Source organism: Thalassophryne amazonica, chromosome 20 (genome assembly GCF_902500255.1).
Source record: "Thalassophryne amazonica chromosome 20, fThaAma1.1, whole genome shotgun sequence".
NCBI lineage: Eukaryota > Metazoa > Chordata > Actinopteri > Batrachoidiformes > Batrachoididae > Thalassophryne > Thalassophryne amazonica.
This window is the reverse complement of record NC_047122.1, coordinates 59,526,930-59,542,531: the sequence shown is the minus strand read 5'-3', so window position 1 is coordinate 59,542,531 and position 15,602 is coordinate 59,526,930. Positions and strand designations below refer to the sequence as shown.

At 40.6% G+C, this 15,602-nt stretch overlaps 1 protein-coding gene across 4 annotated transcripts in view; it reads left to right on the top strand.

Annotated features, from left to right (window-relative positions):
* fhod3a (formin homology 2 domain containing 3a) overlaps positions 1–15,602 on the top strand; it is a 140,181-nt gene that overhangs the window by 19,841 nt on the left and 104,738 nt on the right. For all 4 annotated transcript variants that reach the window (XM_034161556.1, XM_034161555.1, XM_034161558.1 and 1 more), the window contains exons 2-3: positions 423–532; positions 7,841–7,908. In XM_034161556.1, coding sequence (XP_034017447.1) covers positions 423–532; positions 7,841–7,908 — 178 coding nt within the window. The remainder of the gene's footprint in view (positions 1–422; positions 533–7,840; positions 7,909–15,602) is intronic.

Genomic DNA, 15,602 nt, shown 5'->3' with positions numbered 1-15,602 from the left:
TGTAATGAACAACATACTGAATGTTATTGATGCAGTTTGAACAACACAAATTAGAGTAGATTGGTGACCCACAGCATTTAAAATTCTACAATCAAAAACAGGTCCAGCTGATTTTCTTTTTAAATCAGCTCTTTAGGATTTTGTGTATTTTTGTAGTGTAGATTTATTACTGGAGTTTTATTTGTTTTGTGAGTGATTCCTTTGAAAGCCCGAAAGAATGCATGATGCCCCAGTTATACACTGGAAAGTACAGTGTGTATGCAGGTTAGGTGACTCAAGTGTGTGTAAGAGTGTGACTATATTTTTCTATGTGTTGGTCTTGCAATAGACTCTTGGCCCCCAGCTGCAGAATTTGAGTTTGTGACTTTCCAAAAATTTGGTTCATTGCACTTTAATACGTCTTCCTTCCTTCCTTTCTGCAGCTTGACGACTGTGCGCTGCAGCTGTCCCACAATGGCACCTATTTGGATCTGGAGTCCTCTCTGGCTGAGCAGAGAGACGAGCTGGAGGGTTTTCAGCAGGATGACACGGGGTGAGCTAACCCACACCTATTAACTCTGCACTAACACACACACACTCACACACACACACACTCTCCCCTTTCAGATCAACGCAACTGACAAGCCCTCGTCATCTCTCCCCTTCCCTCAAACACGTACCGATCTTCTTCATTCTGCTCAAAAGAAATGGCACGTGATCACATGCTGCTGGTTGTGGAGTTCTTGGAAGCAGGAGTTCACGGAAAGTATGAAGCGCTGTGGAAAACATCACTGGTGACCTCCCTGCACAGCGACGGCTCTTCTCACTGTGTTTTTAATCTTCTGGTGTTCTTTATGACCACACTTTGCACTTCACAAACCTGTCACCATTCGGTTGCTGAGGGAAAACACACAGCGTATTTGTAGCAGCATAAAATAAAAAAAACCTTTTTAAATTATTATTTATGGTTATTGATCGTCTACTTAAAACAGCTAAGATACAAAATAGAGACAAATCAAAATTAAGTCCTGGTCAGAATGTTGGACACCCCTGAATTTTTAAGTAGAGAATTTAAGTTAGAACACAACGATCGTAGACAACACGAGTTTCCAATTTCACAAAGTTTTACATTGGAAAAAATTGTCAAGGTCAAAGTAATGCTGGAATTGGCTTTTCATAAGCGAAAATATAATAAAAAATTTAGATCAAAAAGGCTTTTCAGTGTTAAAAAGAATCTGTAATACAGTGGATCAAACTTAGTCAATTCATTGAGAGTGACAGTTTGCACCTTATTGTCACAAATGAGAGTGACTTAGGCACTTTTGATTGAAATATAATGTAAATGTACGTTAAATAGGCTTTTCAATGTTAAATTCACATGTCCATAAATGCACAATCCGGCTCAAACTTTGCCAGGTGATAGTGAGTGCCAGTCAGTCTGCACCTCACTTTCAAATATGAGAGTGATTGGGGCACGTTTGATTAAGATATAATGTAAAATATACATTAAATGGGGTTTTCAATGTCAAATTTAAATGGCCACAAAATCTGTAATCTGGATCAGATCCGGATCAAACTTTGCCAGTTGATAAGGGCTATCATCCCACAAAACACTTTTAAATATGAAATAAATTTGATCTTTGTCGACAGAGTTATGAATTTTTGAAAAGGCGTTCAATGTTAAAGATAGGGATTCTTCTAAGATTGTTTCAGATTTTGCCCTTTGACCTATTATCTTGAAAGTTTAATCAGTTCTTGCCTATCAGGATGTGAATCTTCAGTAAAAAAAATCATAATAATATGTCAACTGTTTGTTCACAAACAGACAAACAGAAAAACAAACAGGAGCGGAGGTAAATATGTTAAAAAATAAATGCAAATGAACCAGTTTTGTATTATCAGAATATTTATTTCAGTATTCAAAGTTGTTGAACAAAAAATGAATAAATAAAGCTATCATATGAAAAATGTACGTGTGGTACATTCACGTACGTGAATCTTTAAACAGCATGGAAGATTGTAAATGATTCTAGAAATTGATTAAATTCCTTGAAATTACTTGATTAATTGTCACAATTATGAGTTATTTGGGGAACCTTTGCAAGCATTTAAAAGCCCAGCTGTAGAACCAGTGCTAAAACATATCAATTAAGCCAAGACCTTTGGAGCACAAGTCAGGTTCCGCCTTAAGATCTCCAAAAGATTCATGGTATCACAAGCAAGTGTGCGGTCTGTTATCTAGAAATATACGAAGCTTGGGACCAAAGTGATGTCAGATAATTGAGGAAGGAGGCCCAAATTAGCAATCAGGAATGAACAAACGTTTGTTAATGGTCCAGTAGGACGTCAGGATCACAGCTAAAGAACTAATGAAGCTCTCGGAGGCATAAGAGAGAAATGTGACGACATCCACTCCATCATCGTGGAATAAAAGGTGCTCGACCGGGGAGGAAGTAGTCTAATAAACACATAAAACCCCCCAGACAAAAGACTACAGTTCCTCACCAGGAGAAAGGCCAAGTCTTTTTGTTATGTCAGTTTTGGGTGAATTGCTTCCTGCTTCCTCCTTCCTCCTTTCACACACAAAGCATTGTCACCTCACGCTCTATAGAAGAGCTTGAAGCTGCTGTCGACTGCAAATGTGCAGCAGTGTGTGATTGCGGTGTTTTAGCAGGCGGATCTGCTTAAGTCCTGAGGACTGGAGGAGGCGGCGGTGTGGTGAGAAACAGTAAAACCAGCTGATCCAGGTGTAAACGTGCTGATGTTTACCTGTGTTTGTATGTGCCAGGTAGGTTGCGCCAGACACAGGTGAGGAACAGGTGTATAAAAGACCGCGTGTGTGTGTGTGTGTGTGCATTTTTATGACATAAGCAAAATCTTGGGGAACCGGTTAGATTGGACGGGTCTGTCTGCCGTCATACTGCGGATGCACTTTACCGAGGGGAGTGATTTAATGACAGAGCAGCTCTGGCCCTTTCTTAAAGAATAAAAACAAATCACAGAGGTGGAGCTGGCGTGCAACCGAACTAATCCCGTGTGTTCCTCTTTCTGTGGGATAAATGTTGTTTATGTAGTGACAAAACTCTCGGCTACACCCCTGTCTAATAGGCAGCGATTATCAGCTGCTGTATGATTGCATACTTCATGTCAGAAACAAAGTGTCGAGCACGGGGTGTGATATTTGGGACTGACCTATTGTGACATACCGTATCTACGTCTGTCATACGCGATGTTACATTCCAATTACATAGATTTTGTGAAACAGTTGAAGCATTCGAATCTCACAATAATCACAATCACTCTGGCTGTGACATTGTATCACAATGGGTTTGTAGATATTCGCTGTATGTGGCATAAAATACACTTTTACACTCACCGGCCATTTTATTAGGTACACCTTGCTAGTACCAGGTTGGACCCCCTTTTGCCTTCAGAACTGCCTTAATTCTTCGTGTCATAGATTCAACAAAATGTTGGAAACCATCCTCAGAGATGTTGGTACATATTGACATGATGGCATCAGGCAGTCGCCTACTCAACCTGTCTGCCCATTCTGACCTCTTACCACACATGAACAAGTCAGGATTTCACATAAAACATAACATGGTTCATTAACAAAAAGGGGCACTCAATTCATCTAAGCAAGTCGTCTTTACCAAGTCTAGATAGTTGGCTGATTAGCTGTTTGTGTCGACAAGTGATTGAACAGGTGTACCTAATAAAGTGGCCAGTGAGTGTATAGTCAACAGCAAGGGTGAACTTCAGTTTTGCTGAAAACTGAAGCTAACTGAAAATGTCTGATTTTATTTATTTATTTATTTTTTGAATTGGTAGAATCTAATCTTCCACACAGCCTTTATGTTACCACACATGAACAAGTCACATTTTCACATAAAATATAACATTGTTCATTAACAAGAACGGGCACTCAATATATCTACACCTTAAAGGGGAACTCAGGAATTTTACAACCTAGCCTCTAGTGTGTTTTTAAGTAAATTTTTTCCCTTGGGGCAAACATTATTTTTTTTCTATCTTAAAAACTGTCAAAGTAATCTGCTTCTTGCCACTACTGAGTAAGCAAAAATGTCATTAGACATGTCTGGTAGCACAGAGAGAGACTCTCTGTGGAGATACACATGTGCATGTTTACCACTGTTAATGTGACGAAACTTTCTAAAATGACAGATTATACACGTAGCCCTTTAACTTAGCGCCCTTCCCATTCGGCGACACCGTTTTCTGCTAAGTCATTGCAAGATGGCCGCCAGTGAGCTTCTCATTCTTCTGCTTACAAGAGGAACAAGGAATCAGTCATTTAAAAAGTTTCATTGTGGATGTAAACTCTCTAACAGTACTGATGATGGAAGATGTCACCTGTTGTCTTATTTGTGGGTAATGAAGCAACTCCACGTTACAGGAAGAACAGCACAGGCGGTTTGGAACCAGGAACCTTCTGTTGTGGAAGCAAGTGGCCCATCACACTGCCCAGTATAGTGTAGATACATATTTGATAATCAACCAAAATAAATAAATAAATAAATAAAGATTAATATAAAAACCACCAATATGAGACTAACAACTGCCATCACACACCAACCAATGACACAGCACAGTTACGTTATTGGGTGATTCTTTAACTACGGGCACTATTGGCTGTAATTTCCACCACACCATTGCCTTACAATATAAAGTGCCTTGGGGCAACTGTTTGTTGTGATTTGGCGCTATATACATGTGCTCTGATGTCACTGTTTATCTCCATAGAAACTACCCAAACAGTCTTTCATACAAACTGTTTAAAGGGACATTACAGTGTTGTGGTGGAAATTACGGCAATAGTGTGGGACAACTACATTTTGTTTAAAAAAATCACAACAGTTGTATGACATTGAATACCCCAATTATGTTTGGATTATTTTACTGATATTTTATTCAGAGATATTTTAAAACATTAGAAAAAACGTTTCTTTACCATTCATTTTTATCATTGAAGATCAAAAGTCTGGGTGTGGGACAAGCACAAAACGGCAATATTTGCATATACGAGGTCTATTAGACAATAAACCGACCCTTTTTTTTTTTTTTACTATATGGATTTGAATGACGTGCGATTCCACCAATCATGCTTGAACCCTCGTGCGCATGCGTGAGTTTTTTCACGCGTGTCGGTGACGTCATTTCCCTGTGGCAGGCCTTGAATGAGATGTGGTCCCGCCCTCTTGGCTGAATTCCTTTGTTTCACACGCTGCTCGAGACGGCGCGCGTTGCTTTATCAAAATTTTTTCTGGACCTGTGAGGAATATCCGAGTGGATACTATTCGAGAAATTAAGCTGGTTTTCGGTGAAAAGTTTAACGGCTGATGAGAGATTATGGGGTGTTTCTGTCGGTGTAAGGACTTCCCACAGAGCGGGACGTCCTGCAGCGCTTCCAGGCGCCGTCGTCGGCCTGTTTCGACCTTAAAACATCCTAATTTAAGGCTTAATTCACCCAGGACGTCGTGAGAGAACAGAGAAGATTCAGAGAACAGAGAAGATTCAGAAGAGGCCGGCATGAGGACTTTATGCGGACATTCCACTGTTTAAGGACATTTTGTAATGAAAGACGTGCGCGCAAATTCGCCGAGTCATTTCCGTGATGACTCGGCGAATCTGTGTGCGCCGCGACAGGAAAAACACCTTCGTATTGAAAACCATTTGTAAAATTCAGGCGGCTTTTGATGGCTTTCAACAAGTGAGTAACTGAGAAATTGTTTAACAGCTTGGGCATGTTCCAACTTGCCCGTTAAGGTTTCCAACGGAGGTGTTTTTCCTGTCGCGACCCCCCGCGGTCGGGTCCGGCCCGACATGCGACTCTGCCCGCACGTTCTTTCATTACAAAATGTCCGTTAACAATGGAACGTCCGAATAAACTCCTCATGTCGACTTCTTCTGAAAGTTCTCTGTTCTCTGATGACTTACTGGGTCAACAGAGCCTGAAATGTGGAAGTTTTCAACTTGAAACGGTGAGACGCTGCCTACTCGAAGCGCAGATCGCCGTCAGGCGCCGTGGGCCGACCTTAAAGCGACACTACCAGACCAAAATCTCTCATCAGCTGTTAAAATGTTTACCGAAAACCAGCTGAATTTATCGAATGGTGTCCACTCAGTTGTGCCTTACAGCTTTGAAAAATTTTTTTATCAAACAAAGCAGCAGTCTCTGAGCCATTCCTAAACAATGAAAAAATCGACGAGAGGGTGGGCCACTCCTCACTCAAAGACTGCCCACAGGCGAATGATGTAACCGACAGGCGTGAAAAAACTCTCGCATGCCCACGATGGTTCAAGCATGTCTGATGTAATCACACGTGATTCAAATCCATATGGTTTTTGAAAAAAATAATAAGGTCGGATACTTTTCTAATAGACCTCGTAATGATGCTGAAAAAAGGTGAAAAAGTCATCATAGACTACTAGAACAAATTTCTTAAAACACTTTCATTGTAAAGATAACTATAAAAGTGTGAAATTTCCCATTTTTTCTGTTTTTCATGCAATATGATCAAAGAACATAATAAGTTCCCATAGTCTAAGAATCACCCTATTATAGATTGCATAGAATAGACTTAATATGGGACACTGACTTGTTATGATGGAGGTTTTTTTTGGCTTGTTTTTTAACAGTGTAGAAGTGGGCTGGATGCCATGGAAGGTGCAAACAGAGATCACACAGACCAAACACTAGCCCACACCCCTATACTGATACACATCTGAGCCTTACCACAGAAACACAGACCTGCATGCCAATCAGTACACTGTTGTACACGGAGTATTTCCAACAAGGGGTCAAAAAAAGAAAAGGAAGCACGATGGCAGGTTGGACAAACTCACGCTCCCATATTTAGCTATCTTCCAACTTTAGGAACATACTGATAGCATCTGACCCGAGCAGAAAAAAGCAGAGCTGATGTATGTGATGTGCACACTCCACACAAACAAGACCAGAGCTGGCGTCTTCTACTCTCAACATAGTACATAGGAATTTGAAGTCCCTGGATACACAGTGATACCAAGTCCAGGATGTACACACACACACATAAAACCCATCGATCATCCAACCATCCGGCCATTTTCTGAACCCGCCTGTTTCACTTAAGGATCATGGGATGGCTGGAGCTTATCCCAGTGGTCATGGTGCGAGATGCGGGGTATGCCTTAGACAGGCATCAAGTGCTACACATAGAGACAAACAGAGTCACACCTACTGTCCAATTTAGAGTCATCATATCACCTAACCTGCAATTCTTTGGAAGTGGGAGCTTCTCAGACACGGGGCAAACATGCAAACTCCACGCAGAAAGGACTAGGTCAGAAGTAAACCAGGATCTTCTCCTTGTGCAACTTGGCAAATTAAATAATTACAACCCCACCCACCCACCCAAAAAAAAACAAAAACATGATGGTTGTTGACTCAGAAGGAGCTCATCACAGGTCTTGTTTTTCATCCTGTTGGGTGTTATAACCTGCTTACCGGTGTGCCTCACCACAGTGCTAGTTGGACGCATACGGTGACCAACTGTTTATACAGCAAGTTGTACTGGCTTACAATGTTACCATGAACAGGGTCAGTGTTGACCCTGACCCGATACTGGGGTTGCCTATGATTCACCTGACTACCGCAACTAGATGGTTATGTTCTAGAGGTGGGGATGGAACAGTTGTCTGCCTGGGTGGTTGTTATTCAGGACCGAGGGTGGTTCCATGGTTTGGTAGATGTGGCACCTTGTGGTACCAGTGCATGTTCCATAGACCAGAGCTGAGGATTCATTTTGTATTGATGTGCATTTCTGTCTCTCTTTGTCTGTGTGTGTGTATGTCTCAGGTCCAGAGGGAAGAAGCACAGTGTTATTTTACGGACCCAGCTGACTGTCCGTGTGCACGCCTGCATTGGTGAGTGCTGTGTGACGTACTTATGTTTTTGACACACACACACACACACACACACACACACACACACACACACACACACACACACACACACACACACACACACACACACACACACACACACACACACACACACACACACACACACACACACACACAGAAGACTGAGATGCTTGTTAGTGGATACCTTTGTGATCATTTAACTATCGCCGGGTGATTGTGTGATTCTTCAAGAGCTAAACATCTTGATGTGACCTGTTTGTCCACTGACCTGCATAAGAGGGAGATGCATCACCTCACACTGACTGGACCTATCCTGTCTGCTGATGCTGTGACACTGATTGACGCTTTTATGTCCTCCACACTCGATTAGGTACTATAATGTTTTAGCCTCCCTTCATTGGCTCCTTGGGGTTGTCAAGACAGCTTGTAAAGGTTTTGCTGATAATATCTGCTACTATAAGCAACAGGTTCATCATCTTGTCCCACAGCAGCCTGTACTCATGGTTCTTGAAATGGAGCAATATCTCCACCTGGTGGACATTTACCAAGAATGCAAGTACAATAGAATTTTGCCAAGAGCTCCAGTATAATATATTGAAGGGTTGTGTGTCTCCTTTTATTTAAGATCTTACTAAATTGTTAAATTATATTTATAGACCACATTTAAAACCAAATGAGTTTCATAAAATAATAATAATTTTCACAATAATTGCGACAGTAGCAGTAGTACTTTTCCCTGGTGAATTCTTCACTGTGTAATGCTGTTGACTTAACCTAAAAATAGATGGGGTGCGTCTTCTTTAGAGAAGGATGGAGAGCTTGGAAAGATAGTGCCAGAAAGTAAAAATATGTCCTGACAGAAGAAAGGAAAAGGATAGGAGTTAGATTTTAGCAGTTGACTGTTATACAACCTATAACCTACTTTTTAAAAATTGTACAACTACACTGTTTCTGTCTCAATCTTGAAGGAATTCAAGGGAATTCAAGGAATGCAGCAGGTTTGACAAAGAAGTTGTGTGCTATCCTGTATGATGTATGTGAATGTGGGGCATTATTGTAAAGCGCTTTGAGCTCTATATAAATGCAGCCCATTTACAATCATCTATTCATGGTGTCACGACACACGAGATGTACAAGTTTGGTACAACGGGGGAAAAAACCTGCAGACTTTTCATTTGTTTTGAACAGATTTGCAAATTACAGTTTCTTCCACCAAGTGTCGTATATCCGCCAAAGAGTGTACATCCTGATGGCTACAAATAATTCCACTTTGCTTTCTCAATCAATATTATTCTTGACTCTGGAGTCTGTGTCGAAGACAGTGTTGCTCAAACATTTTCAGATCAAGGATCGCTAAACCAATAAAAAAATATTGTGGGCCACCTAACTTCCCAAATATCTAGAAATCATAATCATTTCCATACAAATTGGGTTTAAAATTAAATAATACATTTATGCTACTATCCATCATACTTTTGAGTCATTTTTTGTAAACAGTTTGAGAAACACTTTTCAGTTAGAATATGTCATAAATTTAAAATGTGATATTTTACCAATATACTCAGGAACCACTAGGGTTCGCTTTGGGGCCACCAGTGGTCCACGGACCACTGTTTGAGAAAGGCTGCCCATCCTCATTACAAGTTACTGCACAAAAGGTTGCATTATTACCAGTTAGATTGATTTTAGCATAATTTTCCTCCTTGGAACTCGAGATGTGATCTACTCTTGATGGTGCCTACTCCACTCCATAACAGTCTAGATTTCATACGTTACAGTACAGATGACAAATCCTCTCCACTTCATGGTAGTTTGTAATTCCCCTGCAGTTTGGGTGAGTGAGGGTAATCCACTGAGGAGATCTACTGACTTATTTCCACCCCCTCTCGTCTTGCTGTTGAGTCGCTTCAGCTGTCCACTCATCTCTGTTTAACGGTCTCTAATCCTTCAGGATTTTGACCTTCAAATCGGCTAAGTAGTGGTCACTAAACTATCTACTAAATGAAAAGTCTGGCACAGGGAGGGATATGCAGATTGCTTGCATCGTTGTGTCTTTGGCTTACAGCTTTCAGTAGAGTAGGATCGAGTGACTGGAGTATGCACTGTGTAAAATACGCTCTGAATATTTCACATTTTTGATTAATAGACGTTAAAGTCATTATTATTTTTTAGTTTCATCAAACCTCTTGGTCAGCAATGATCTGGATTTTGCATGAGTAATGGTCAAGGGCCAAGGAAATCTCAGAGGTTCAAAAAGCCAAGGGGACATCCGCATGTCACCTGGCTGCGGCAGATAGGTGACTTTGAGAAGTGGAGATCGACCAGTTTTCTGCCTGGTTGATTCCTATCAGGACCCAAGGCAATTCTGTGGTAGATGTGGCGATGTGTGGTACCAGATTAGATTAGAAAGAATTTTATTAATCCCTTGGGAAGACTCCCTAAGGGAAATTGAGGTTCTAGCAGCATTTTGTAGCAGCACACAGGGTAAGAAGCACACAGAGTATCAAAAGTGAAAGTGAAAAACAATTTTGAAATATAAATACACAAATATAAATACCAGAAATACTGCTCGCTACTGGTTTACTGGCTACTACTGTTCCTCTCCTTCCTGTCCTCTGTCTTCCTGTTACTGCATACTCCCAGACTTTATCTGACCTGCTTTACTTTGACGTATCCGGCCATGTGCCTCAGGATTTGTCAAAGACACTCTGCAAAATGTTCCAGCTCTCCTCCAAAGGATAATCACACTTAAATAATGGATTCATTGATGGTTAGACAACTTGTTTTGGCATTTCTCAGCTCTGTTGCAAACAGAAAGATGAAGTCTACTGAATTGCCAGTATTGGATTACAGATGTCTAATATGGGAGAGTAAGTGAGTGAGCGTTAGAGCAGATGAGGTTTCCTGTTGCCAATAAAAGATGATCCATTGACATAATCTGCATAACAGTGTCTGTCTGCTGATCTAAGTGTGAGTTTGTGGCATTTTAATGGTTTTGTCTTTGTCAGCATCCAGTGTCTCACCCAAACTGCACTTGTTGTCAGGTTTATAGAAATGTAAGGAGGAAATTAGTGAAAGAATAGCTTGGGATTTAAGTAGGAAAAAAGTTTTATGGAAGCTTTGCGTTTGTATTTGTTGCACTTTGTTGTTTTATCATTCTGTCACTATAATCCCATAGCTCCACCTCTTCTCTCAGTTGATTTGTGGTTTGTAGTCCAGTCAGGATTCCATTTAGAATCCCACTTCTGTCACTGGGGAGTTATGCGCAGCCACTGAGAAGCGCGTGAAGTGCAGATATTCTGCCACTCTGGAACTCATTACCACCTTTCCTCAGAAATTTAAGCTTTCTCCCACTTTTCAAATCCAAACCCATCTGTTTAAGACTGCTTTTTCTTTCTGACCAGTTAGTAAGTCCCTTCGGCTGCTCCCTCGTTTTCACTCGGGGTCGCCACAGCAAATCTGAGGTGGATCTGTGTGTTGAGTTGCCACAGGTTTTACACCGGATGCTCTTCCTGACACAGATCCACATTATGTGAAGAAATGTGGCAGGGTTGGGGGTTTGAACCGGGATCCTTCCACACCGAAACCAAGTGCACCAACCACTTGGCCACCACCCCTGCATATCTGCCCAATTGCACTGCCTAATTTGAATCATTTTTTTAAATTTCTTATGTATTTTAATTTGTTTTTATTGTTGTTTTGTTTTATTATTGTGTTTTTATTTCTATGTGGTGTCCTTGAGTGCTGAGGAAGGCATCTATAAATAAAATGCATTATTATTATTATTATTATTATCATCATAGTACAGAAACAGCATTAGTGAAGGTTACAAATGATCTTCTTATGGCTTCGGACAGTGGACTTATCTCTGTGCTTGTTCTGTTTGATTTCAGTGCTGCTTTTGATGCTGTTGACCATAAAATTTTATTACAGAGATTAGAGCATGCCATAGGTATTAAAGGCACTGCGCTGCGGTGGTTTGAATCATATTTGTCTAATAGATTACAGTTTGTTCATGTAAATGGGGAATCTTCTTCACAGACTAAAGTTAATTATGGAGTTCCACAAGGTTCTGTGCTAGGACCAATTTTATTCACTTTATACATGCTTCCCTTAGGCAGTATTATTAGACGGTATTGCTTAAATTTTCATTGTTACGCAGATGATACCCAGCTTTATCTATCCATGAAGCCAGAGGATACACACCAATTAGCTAAACTGCAGGATTGTCTTACAGACATAAAGACATGGATGACCTCTAATTTCCTGCTTTTAAACTCAGATAAAACTGAAGTTATTGTACTTGGCCCCACAAATCTTAGAAGCATGGTGTCTAACCAGATCGTTACTCTGGATGGCATTTCCCTGATCTCTAGTAATACTGTGAGAAATCTTGGAGTCATTTTTGATCAGGATATGTCATTCAAAGCGCATATTAAACAAATATGTAGGACTGCCTTTTTGCATTTACGCAATATCTCTAAAATCAGAAAGGTCTTGTCTCAGAGTGATGCTGAAAAACTAATTCATGCATTTATTTCCTCTAGGCTGGACTATTGTAATTCATTATTATCAGGTTGTCCTAAAAGTTCCCTAAAAAGCCTTCAGTTGGTTCAGAATGCTGCAGCTAGAGTACTGACGGGGACTAGCAGGAGAGAGCATATCTCACCCGTGTTGGCCTCTCTTCATTGGCTTCCTGTTAATTCTAGAATAGAATTTAAAATTCTTCTTCTTACTTATAAGGTTTTGAATAATCAGGTCCCATCTTATCTTAGGGACCTCGTAGTACCATATTACCCCATTAGAGCGCTTCGCTCTCAGACTGCGGGCTTACTTGTAGTTCCTAGGGTTTGTAAGAGTAGAATGGGAGGCAGAGCCTTCAGCTTTCAGGCTCCTCTCCTGTGGAACCAGCTCCCAATTCAGATCAGGGAGACAGATACCCTCTCTACTTTTAAGATTAGGCTTAAAACTTTCCTTTTCGCTAAGGCTTATAGTTAGGGCTGGATCGGGTGACCCTGGACCATCCCTTGGTTATGTTGCTTTAGACGTAGACTGTGGGGGGGTTCCCATGATGCACTGTTTCTTTCTCTTTTTGCTCCGTATGCATCACTCTGCATTTAATCATTAGTGATCGATCTCTGCCCCCCTTCTCGGCATGTCTTTTTCCTGGTTCTTTCCCTCAGCCCCAACCAGTCTCAGCAGAAGACTGCCCCTCCCTGAGCCTGGTTCTGCTGGAGGTTTCTTCCTGTTAAAAGGGAGTTTTTCCTTCCCACTGTGGCCAAGTGCTTGCTCATAGGGGGTCGTTTTGACCGTTGGGGTTTTTCATAATTATTGTATGGCCTTGCCTTACAATATGGAGCGCCTTGGGGCAACTGTTTGTTGTGATTTGGCGCTATATAAGAAAAAAGTTGATTGATTGATTGATTATTATTATCTTTAGAAAGTGTTGACAGCACAGAAACATGCAAGGAAAACTGCATAGTACTGAACCTGACTGACCAAAATAACTTGCAAAAACCAAGAGGTACAACACAGGGGCGATTGAGAAACACAGGAGGGTTGAATGTAGCCGCAGGACTGATGCTTGATATGAAAATTTGGAAAATCCTATTATTTACACTAATGATGCTAGAAAAGGTTAAATTAAAGAAGGTTTTATGGTAAAATAAAAATATGTCGAACTGTGTCAATGGACTTTACTGCCAAATATATTAAGAATGAGTAAGTCTTATATAGGGCTTGAGGCTGATGCTGGTGGTGCTCATATTCGGATTCTGCAGTGTGAAGTGTATGAAAGTCTCCGACTCTCCCTGGACAGGATGCTAGTCCAAAGCAGGTTGCTTTTTCCTCACTAAATGTAAATAAACTTTTTAAGACAACCCATTGTACAGTTAGCTGCTTACCTTAGCCAAGCGGTCACCCACCCCATTGTGCTGCTCTCTGCATAAGCATTACAACTCAACTGCTAATGAGGGGTTGTGCCTTTCAGAAAAAAAGCATATGTGTGCGTTTACCTCTGCAGGGATCCTCTCTGTGCTACCAGATACATCTAAAGACATTTTCACCTTTTCAGTTGCAGAAAGATTAGGTTTTCTGAGTGGTTTTACTTTGCTATTAATTAGATGATTAACCTGTAATGGTGATTGCATTCTAAATCAATTATGCACCAATTAATTTAGCTAATTTTAGGAGCTAATTTCCAATCCTGCTACATGCTATCTAACTATACTCAACAAAAATATAAACGCAACACTTTTGGTTTTGCTCCCATTTCCTATGAGATGAACTCAAAGATCTAAAACTTTTTCCACATACACAATATCACCATTTCCCTCACTTGACCCAGCTATCTTAGCTAATTATAGGCCAATCTCCAACCTTCCTTTTCTCTCAAAAAGTCTTGAAAAGGTAGTTGTAAAACAGCTAACTGATCATCTGCAGAGGAATGGTCTATTTGAAGAGTTTCAGTCAGGTTTTAGAATTCATCATAGTACAGAAACAGCATTAGTGAAGGTTACAAATGATCTTCTTATGGCCTCGGACAGTGGACTCATCTCTGTGCTTGTTCTGTTAGACCTCAGTGCTGCTTTTGATACTGTTGACCATAAAATTTTATTACAGAGATTAGAGCATGCCATAGGTATTAAAGGCACTGCGCTGCGGTGGTTTGAATCATATTTGTCTAATAGATTACAATTTGTTCATGTAAATGGGGAATCTTCTTCACAGACTAACGTTAATTATGGTGTTCCACAAGGTTCTGTGCTAGGACCAATTTTATTCACTTTATACATGCTTCCCTTAGGCAATATTATTAGACGGTATTGTTTAAATTTTCATTGTTACGCAGATGATACCCAGCTTTATCTGTCCATGAAGCCAGAGGACACACACCAATTAGACATGGATGACCTCTAATTTCCTGCTTTTAAACTCAGATAAAACTGAAGTTATTGTACTTGGCCCCACAAATCTTAGAAACATGGTGTCTAATCAGATCCTTACTCTGGATGGCATTACCCTGACCTCTAGTAATACTGTGAGAAATCTTGGAGTCATTTTTGATCAGGATATGTCATTCAAAGCGCATATTAAACAAATATGTGGGACTGCTTTTTTGCATTTACGCAATATCTCTAAAATTAGAAAGGTCTTGTCTCAGAGTGATGCTGAAAAACTAATTCATGCATTTATTTCCACTAGGCTGGACTATTGTAATTCATTATTATCAGGTTGTCCTAAAAGTTCCCTAAAAAGCCTTCAGTTAATTCAAAATGCTGCAGCTAGAGTACTAACGGGGACTAGAAGGAGAGAGCATATCTCACCCATATTGGCCTCTCTTCATTGGCTTCCTGTTAACTCTAGAATAGAATTTAAAATTCTTCTTCTTACTTATAAGGTTTTGAATAATCAGGTCCCATCTTATCTTAGGGACCTCATAGTACCATATCACCCCAATAGAGCGCTTCGCTCTCAGACTGCAGGCTTACTTGTAGTTCCTAGGGTTTGTAAGAGTAGAATGGGAGGCAGAGCCTTCAGCTTTCAGGCTCCTCTCCTGTGGAACCAGCTCCCAATTCAGATCAGGGAGACAGACACCCTCTCTACTTTTAAGATTAGGCTTAAAACTTTCCTTTTTGCTAAAGCTTATAGTTAGGGCTGGATCAGGTGACCCTGAACCATCCCTTAGTTATGTT